This window comes from Colobus angolensis, unplaced genomic scaffold (genome assembly GCF_000951035.1).
Source record: "Colobus angolensis palliatus isolate OR3802 unplaced genomic scaffold, Cang.pa_1.0 Scaffold307, whole genome shotgun sequence".
In the NCBI taxonomy this organism is placed as follows: Eukaryota; Metazoa; Chordata; class Mammalia; order Primates; family Cercopithecidae; genus Colobus; species Colobus angolensis.
In genome coordinates, this window is record NW_012116344.1 from 3098966 (window position 1) to 3108167 (window position 9202).

Sequence of the window (9202 nt, forward strand, 5' to 3'; positions counted from 1 at the left end):
ACCTCTGCCTCCCAAGTAACTGTGTGCCACCACGACTGGCTAATTTTTTTGTATTTTTAGTAGAGATGGGATTTCGCCATGTTGTCCAGGCTGATCTTGAACTCCTGACCTCAAGTGATCCGCCCACCTAACTGTGTGCCACCACGACTGGCTAATTTTTTTGTATTTTTAGTAGAGATGGGATTTCGCCATGTTGGCCAGGCTGATCTTGAACTCCTGACCTCAAGTGATCCACCCACCTCAGCCTCCCAAAGTGCTGGGATTAAAGGGGTGAGCCACTGCGTCCGGCCAAATAGAGGAACATTGAATGAATGAATGAATGAATGAATGAATGAATGAAGAGGCATCTGACAATGTCATAAGCGTTGGTTCCTGGTCGTGGCCTTTGTCATGCTCCTTATCCATCCATCCATAAATTGGCAGAGTGGAGCAGCCAGGGGTATACATTGAAAATCCCTGCTGAACCAGGCAGGAAATGGAAATGTGTGAAATGGCTGGGTGAAAGGCAATAGGGAGTGGTGGAGACTATGGCACATATATAAATGTTTACATTCACAGCATATTTAAACATTGAGTTGAAATTCTTGCATTTAATGTGGAAAGGGACTTCTTAGAGCGGACATCTTAGAATTTGACACCATCCCCCACATTCTGGTTGAACTTTGCATGTCCTGAGGGGCAGTGTAGTTTAACTGAGGTTAAAGAGCAAATGAGTGCCAAAGACCTCTTCCTGAGATGGAGCTGTTGATAGCATGAGTCTGCTCATTGCTTCTAGAGCCACCTACATGTTACCAGGCTCCTAGTAAATGGGCAAGTTCCAGCCACGGCTGGGGAGACCAGACTTGAGCCCTGGACACACCTGTGCTCCCAAAGCAGGGAAAATGCTGCGGAGTCAGTAAGGGGAGTCACTGTGTGAGCATTAACTGGCCAGGGTATGCCTCCTGCAGGGCTCCAGAAGGTGGTTTACCATGGGCTATTTGCCCAGAGATGAGCTGGGAGGTGCAATAGACAGTTTTAGCCTCATTTTACAGATGGGGAGAAACTCTGAGAGGTTATCTGACCTCCCCAATGTCACAAAGTGGGTGTATGACAGAGCCATCATATGAGCCCAAATCTGATTTTGAAGCTCATGCTCTATCAATTACAGAGGTGTCCCACCCTTTCAGGGAATATGGACCCCTTTAGTTGCCATGGAGACGGTACACTTCCTCTGTTGGTGGTACTGTAACCTGCAAACTGGTCTAGATTCTTCAAGAGTCAACCAGGGCAACATAAGAATTCCAGTTTTATTATTTTAAAGCCACTTCCAGATGTTTGGGTTTTCTCTCCAAGCTGGAAAAATGTTATTCACAAGAATTTACCTTTAGTCTCAACCTCCCTTTGAGAGCGAAATTCTTCCACTGCTGAGAAAGTTACTTATTTATTTATTCTGAGAAGGAGTCTTTCTCTGTTGTCCAGGCTGGAGTGCAACAGTGTGATCTCAGCTCACTGCAACCTCCGCCTCCCGGGTTCAAGCAGTTGCTGAGAAAGTTTAAAAGTGTATGTTGCAAGTTTTTTTTTTTTTGAACCGGAGTCTTGCTTTGTCACCCAGAAGGCAGTGCATTGGTGTGATCTCGGCTCACTGCAAGCTCCACCTCCCGGGTTCCTGCTATTCTCTTGCCTCACCCTCCCCCTGAGTAGCTGGGACTACAGGCACCCGCCACCACGCCTGGCTAATTTTTTGTATTTTTAGTAGAGACAGGGTTTCACCGTGTTAGCCAGGATGGTCTTTATCTCCTGAACTCATAATCTGCCCACCTCAGCCTCCCAAAGTGCTGGGATTACAGGCGTGAGCCACCGTGCCTGGCTGCATGTTGCAAGTTTTGAAGGTGGTCAGTGAGAGTGGGAAGGAAAGTTTTTGGTATTTCTGAGGGAAGCAGTACCTGCTCCCAAGGAGCCACAGACCTCTAGCTCTGCATGAGCATCTCTGTTGGCCTGGGAACCCGTCACAGGCTTTCCGTCCCTCCTCAGAAGGACAGATAGGACAGGCTGGGGTGGAGCAGGTGCAGGGTCCTCTGCTCTTTTTATGTTCTCACCTTTGACCTAGGCTGTTTTTGAGGGGCTGGTGTCCCTTGAGGGCCTCTTGGGGTCTTGGGGTCAATGCTCATACAGCCCATACGGTCCAAGGCCAGCCTCTTTGCAGCACCATTTCACGGTGAGTGGCTCACAGCCATGACCCTGCAATCCTGGCCCTCAGAGTAGGTGCTCCTTCTTTCCCACAGGCCAGGCTGTGTCTTCCTCTTATTTGTGTGTGTTAAATATCTGGTCTTCCTCACCTGCACCCCACACAGAGGCTGAGGCTTCGAGAACTCTTGCTCCTCTTCCTCTCCATGGTTCCCAGAAGGAGGTCAGCTCATCAGTGGGGCACACGGCCTTTGAGTCTTCCTTTTGGTTGACTCTCCAGCACACGTGTTTAATTTTTTTGTGTGTGGCTTTTTTCTTTACTTTTTGGGCTTGGGGTGGAGAAGAGAGAAGGGAGAGGAGAAGGACACAGAAATGGCCAGCTCTTGCATTGCTGCTAGGTGATGCCAAAGGAGTTCCTGGTGAGGGTCTGACACAGCACGGAGTCGCCACTGTGGACCTGTTAGCCCCACAGCTAACACATCTCCAAAGCCTCTCCACTGCTGTTCTGAACGCCCCAACCTTGGCCCTTGGTGCCGCACTTGCCACCCCTGCCTCAGCTCCCTTCCTTCTGTCTCTTAATGGCCCTCTCTCATGGCATTCTCTCCTGCTTACTGAATCTCTGGTTCTTCACTGCTCTCAAGATAAACCCCAAACACTGAGAACTTTCCAGGCCCTTCTGTAGGCCCCTGCTGAACCCTCTGCTTCTCTTTTGTCCTGATGCTGCTGTCCAGTTGCTGACTTCTCCTTCAACACTCATGCTTCCTGCCTGGCCCTTGCTGCATCCTTACTTCACCCCAATACACACACACATACCACACACACACCCCTCACCACACACTCCAACACACACACACACAATCACACGGACACCGCACACACAAACACACCACACAAATGCATCACACACACAACCACACACCACATATCACACATGGCATCACACAATGCACACAACACACCACACACATTACACACATACACCACACACACCACACATCACACATGCCACACACACACCATACATACCACAAACAATATCCACAAACCACACCTCCACCATACAGCACACATACACCACACACACACACAAACCACATGCCCCAACACACACATGCATCACACAAACACCACACACTGTACACACACACACAAATAACCCACACACAAACCACATACCATACAAATGCATCACACACACCACACATCATACACATCACAAACACATACCACACATACAACCATACACCACATATCACACACACCACACACAACACATTACACACATACACCACATATCGCACATGCCACATGCACACATACCATACATACTGCAAACCACACATCCACCATCTACCACACATCCACAACACACATCACACACACTGTATAAACTACACACATGCTAGACATACATATTGCACACGTAGTACAAAGTCCATACTGTCACACACACACCACACATCACACACACATCACATATACACATCCTATACCCTCACATACACATCTCACATACACATTGCACACCATACACACACACCATTCGCTACATACACCACACAAACCCCCCTACACCTCCCACGTCCTCCACACCCCTCTGCACACCACACACACACACACACACACACACACACCCTGTGCCCCTTCTCTGGCTGGCTTCTGCTAAGTTTGAGCAGTCTTTGCATTCCCTCTCATCTTCCACTCCTTCTCCTGCAGTCCTAGCCCTCCGTTCTTACCTGGGTGCCCACAACTTTGTGGAACAATGATTGCCTCTCAGACATCAGAGACCATATTTGTTCATCTCCAAGCCTCAGAACCCAGCTCAGGGCCTGACAATTACTACCCCGGGACAGATGAACACGGAGATTAGAGGACCTGCTCAGAGGGCAAGTAGGCAGGTGTGAAGTGCAGCAAAGGGCCTGGAGCACAGAAGGGCTGGGTTCAGGGAAGTCCCCGCCTCCCCTGCTCCACGTGAAGGGGTGTTTATGCCCGCAGTGAACACAGCACTGCAGAGCCTGGGAACGAATGAGTGAATGAGTGAGCCTGAGAGTGGAACATATGGAAGGGATGTGAAAAGTGGGGCCTGTGACAAGACAGACTCTGATTTGCCCTGGGTACCACGGTGCCCAGAGCCCTGGGCCAGGGAACCTCTGCCCATCAGCCCAGAGAGGGCCTGGCGTTCTCCTACACGGCTGTGGAGGGTGCAGCGATGGAGCTTCCAACCTTGTTGTGAGAATCGGATTAGAAGGGAGCTTTGTTGAGAGATAAGCTGCTCAGACCTGAGCCATCTGTGCTCTCTGAGCCTCAGCCCTGCAGCACTGTGTTCACCGTGGGCATAAACACCCTCCCCCAGGATGGGGAAGGAGAAGCAAGGATTTCCCTGAACCAAGTCCCTCTGTGTGCCAGGCCCTTTGTGGGCATTTCACACCCGGCTATTTGCCCTCTGAGTAGGTTCTGTAATCTCAGTTTTCTAAAAAAGACCCAACATGCTCAGCTCACACAAAACACCCTCAGCAGGGCAGAGCTTCCAGCCCTGATGTGCCGGACCCAGGGCCTCTGTCCCTGCTCCTCACATAGTTACATTGTGTTGTGGCCAAGAGTGGCCTGCAGGGAAGGCTTTAGGGACAGGTTTGTTCTAGCAGAAAGTTGTGCCTCAGGCTCTATCACTGACCTTGTCAAACAAGGATGTGTCTGCATTGAGTTGATTGATTTATTTATTACTTGTTTGTTTGGGTGTTCTTTCCAGCAGACTCATGTCGGGAGGCTAGGAAAGGATTCCTTGGGGGGTCACTGGATGCTGGTGGTTACATGCCAGGAGGCTGAAGATGGAGGCAGACTCTGCAGTCTTAGTCAGCCACCCTTGGGTGCTTGCTACCCTGCACCCTAGCAGGATTGATGGTCTCTGGATTTGTAGCTGTGACCAGTCATGCTTGGCTGTTTGCACTGGAGAGACCCACATGGTGGCGACTGAGGCCCTGTGGTTGAGGTTGGCTCATGATAGCTCTGAAAGTTGATGGCACAATTGAGACAAGGACATGGAGTTCTTGAACTTTCCCAGGGTCCTTGCAGCCCAAGATGAAGCCCTCTAACATTGCAGCTCACTGCTGTGAAGGCTGAAAGGGGAGACAGGAGGCTGCTGGGTACCTCAGGTGCCAGGTGTGAGGGTCTCCGCTGTCTAGAGTCTTGCTTTGGGAGTGCTACACCTGTGGGAGTGCCCCAGGCACCACCCAAGGGCGGGGCTGTGGCTCAAGCTTGCATGGTTTGCAGAGTCTCACATGATGTCCTGGGAGGAGCAATGAGCAGACAAGAGGGACAAGGACAGGAAGGTGGCAAGGTCAGAGCCAGGTTGGGGGGAGAGAGAGGAAAACACAATTAAGATGCATTTTCAAACACATTTTTAAAAAAATCAAAGCAAGAATTAGATCTTATCCTTTTCCCTAGAGGCCTAGAAGTGGCTTTCCATGGCAAACATGACCAGCCCAGGTTATTTCAGTCCCATAAAAGGGAATCTAATTGATTGCTAGAAGATGAAGAGAAGGTGGCTGATCCTAAGTGGAGCCCACCTAAGAACCTCGGGTCTGGGAGGCCTGTTTCTAATGACTCTGGTAGGAGGGTCTGCACATGGATGTGTGCGCTTGGGCCCCCGGCTGTCTCCTTCCAGATGGCACATGCCAGGCAATGTGTCCCAAAACTACATTTGCATCTTTTGACACACCAGTCCCATTTATGGGAGGAATCATCCACAAGAAAGAAAAAGCTGTGTGCATTGAACTATTCTTTATAGTTTTTTTTTTTTTTTTTTTTTTTTAAGAGAGATAGGAGTCTCGTTATGTTGCATAGCCTAGTCACGAACTCCTGGCCTCAAGCTGTCCTCCTGCCTCAGGCTCCCAAAGTACTGGGATTACAGGCATGAGCCACCATGCCTGGTCCATAGTTTTGTTTTTAATTGCAGAAAAAAAATGCCTGGAAACAATCTGAATATCCTATAATAGAGAACTTGTTCATTAGTAATGATAATTTGGCCAGGCGCAGTGGCTCACACCCGTAATCTTAGCACTTCAGGAGGCTGAGACGAGTGGATCACTTAAGCCCTGGGGTTCAAGAACAGCCTGCACAACATGATGAAACCCCGTCTCTACCAAAAATACAAAAATTTGCCGGGCATGGTGGTGCACACCCGAGGTCCTAGCTACTTAGGAGGCTGAGGTGGGAGGATCACCTGAGCCTGGGAGGTTGAGGCTGTGGTGAGCCACGATTGAGCCACTGCACTCCAGCCTGGGTGACAAAGTGAAACCTTGTCTCAATAAATAAATAAATAATAAAATAAAAAATTAATGATAATTCATGAGGATGGAAATATTTCATGGGGACAAAACCCTGTGGTTATGACCACCGCGTAGCAACAAGAGGAAAAATGCTTCGGACTTAAATTTAAAAATGAAAAAATGAGATATAATTAATTAAAAATAAAACCAGGTAAACATGTTTGTACGGAAAGCAAAGAACACATAAATGAATGAGAAGGGTTACTAAGTTATGACCATGAGATTATTTTTTTCTCCTTCTGTTTTCAGATTATTACTATATGCAATGTGGTGTGGTAAGATCATGAAATCTGAAGAGAACCAGATTATTTGAATTCAAAGCCTGGATCTATCACTTATTTCCTGGCTGTGGGACCTGCAACAAGTTACTTAACCTTTGTGTGCTTCAGTCCCTCATTTGTAGAAGTGAGAAGAGTAATAGTGTCTAACTTTTAGGATTATTGTAAGGATCAAATGAGCTAGCGGATGTAAGTGCCACACTTAGTAATCGCAATATAAGCACTAGCTATACAAAGAAATACATTTAATTATAATTCATCCATCCACTCATGTCTTAACCACAAATAAGTGATAATATTGGTGTGTTTTTCTGTTTTTTTTTTTCTATTGGTAAGTGCTTTGATCTTCCCAGAGTGATAATCTTAGTAATATATAGCATAACTTACTCTTTTCCATTAATATCATTTCATGAGTATTTTCCACCAGCATTTCTGGTGGAAACACATGATTTCCTGACCCCTGATCCTCCTCCACCTCCTTTCCTCACCTCAGATCCCAAGACTATCTTCTCTGGCTCTTACAATAAATTTTGTGGTTGACTGGTTGCAAATATGGTTGCAATTCTCCGTCTCTCCTTTGCAGTTTCTCCCATCATGATATGGAGTCTATTTGCCTGCTCCTAAAATCTGGACTGGCCTTGAAACTTGCTTTGGCCAGAGTGAATGTGGTAGAGGTGAAGGCAGGAAGTTCAGAGCCCATATCTCAAGAGGCCTTACGTGTTTCCATTTATATAAGTGGAACTCTACAGACACCATGTGAACATTCCTGCAGGGAGCATGGAAGACCACATGGAGGAGAGGCTAGTTGTTCCAACCAAGACCATTCTACACTCAAAGACACCAAAAATATGAGACACCCAGCCAAGATCAGTAGAGCTGCCTATCCAAATCTTAGAAGACTGAGTCCAGCCAAGACTAGAAGAAATACCCAGCTGACCTGTAAACTCATGGAAAATAATAAATACTGCTTTGGGTCACTAAAATTGGGAGTGGGTTGTTCTGCAGCTATGGCTAACAGATATAATCACAAGGAGCGAGACCATGGGTCTGAGGCCCCTCTGAATGAGCCACTGGGCAGGATGGGCTGCCAGTCCTCTTCACCTCCTCCTTTCAAGGGTCTATTTTCTGGGCACTCATGTCCATCCTGATATCGTTGTTGCTGAAAACCTCATGTCCTCAATGGGTAACATTTGTCCATGCAGTCTGAGCCCCTTCCTGAAGGCAGAGACAACCCTATGGCGAGGGAGGGACCTCTCTGTGCCCCTTCCAGCCTGAGTCTCCCACTAGGTGCTCAGCCATTTTGCTGGGTTTCAAAAACAGGGAGGTGGCATGGAGCTCTCAGGACCTAGGCAGCCTCTCAGGCTCCAGGCTTCCCTCAGGACCTCCCAGTCTTCCCAAATAGCTTCCTCACAGTGGTCCTCCGTAACCATTACCAACCTCTTCCTCACCCTGAAGAAGAGGCTACACTGTAATAACTCGGGGTCCAGGATTGGACTCCCAGTTACCTGTGAGAGGGGGAAATGAAAGGGACCAGGACAGCAGGGACCAGGGCTGCAAAACAACTCCCGAACTAACTTAGGCAAACAATTCCAGGAATCTAGAAAGCAGAACAGACCGGGTGAGCAGACTGGGAAAACAAGCCCTACCCTTACCCTACCCCTACCCTGCAAGCCCCTGATAAACGTCATCAGTGTTTCAAAATGTAACCAAAATACCAGAAATGGCGGGAACCGATCATAATCAGCCAAATCACCTTGTTCAAATGTCAGCCAATCCTAAGTCTGATGTGTACAAAATCCCCTATGACTCTGTACCTGTTTACCCCTGACTATAAAAATGCTGTCTGGAGCCCAGTTAAGGAACTTTCCCGCTCGTCTCATGACTAGTGAGGAAGTTCCAGGTTCGAACCTGTAATAAAGATCCTTGCCGCTTGGCTTTGACTCCAGACTCTGGTGGTCTTCTCTGGGGAATAAGCGGTCTGGGCATAACAGGCCCAGGATGCATAGAAGGAAGGTGGCCTGACTGAGGCTTCAGGACCATAGCACTTCCTGGCTGGTGGGGCCTTCACAGCCATCATTCTGACCCCGGCTTAAGCCTGAGCAGCCCCTGGGCTTGCGGCTAGTGCTTGATGCCCGTAAAGAGCCAACAGAGTCAGCACATTGAAACTTCCTTTTAAAAAAACCGGGCCAGATGCAGTGGCTCAAGTCTGTAATCCCAGTAATTTAAACACTTTGGGAGGACAAGGCAGGAGGGTTGCTTGAGGCTAGGAGTTCGAGACCAGCCTGGGCAGCATAGTAAGACCCTGTCTCTGCAAAAATAAAAAAGTTAGCTGAGTGTGATAGCATGCATCTGTAGTCCCAGCTACTGGGGAGGCTGAAGAGGGAGGATCACTGGAGCCCAGGAATTTGAGGCTGCAGTGAGCTATGATTGTGCCAC

General features: G+C 48.3%; 1 protein-coding gene across 1 annotated transcript in view; it reads right to left on the reverse strand.

The window, feature by feature from the left end:
- Nucleotides 1-4853: 4853 nt before the first annotated feature.
- LOC105517764 (chromosome unknown open reading frame, human C10orf99) overlaps nucleotides 4854-9202 on the reverse strand; it is a 12138-nt gene continuing 7789 nt past the window's right edge. The window contains exon 3 of the mRNA XM_011950430.1: nucleotides 4854-5446. Coding sequence (XP_011805820.1) covers nucleotides 5361-5446 — 86 coding nt within the window. The 3' untranslated portion in view covers nucleotides 4854-5360. The remainder of the gene's footprint in view (nucleotides 5447-9202) is intronic.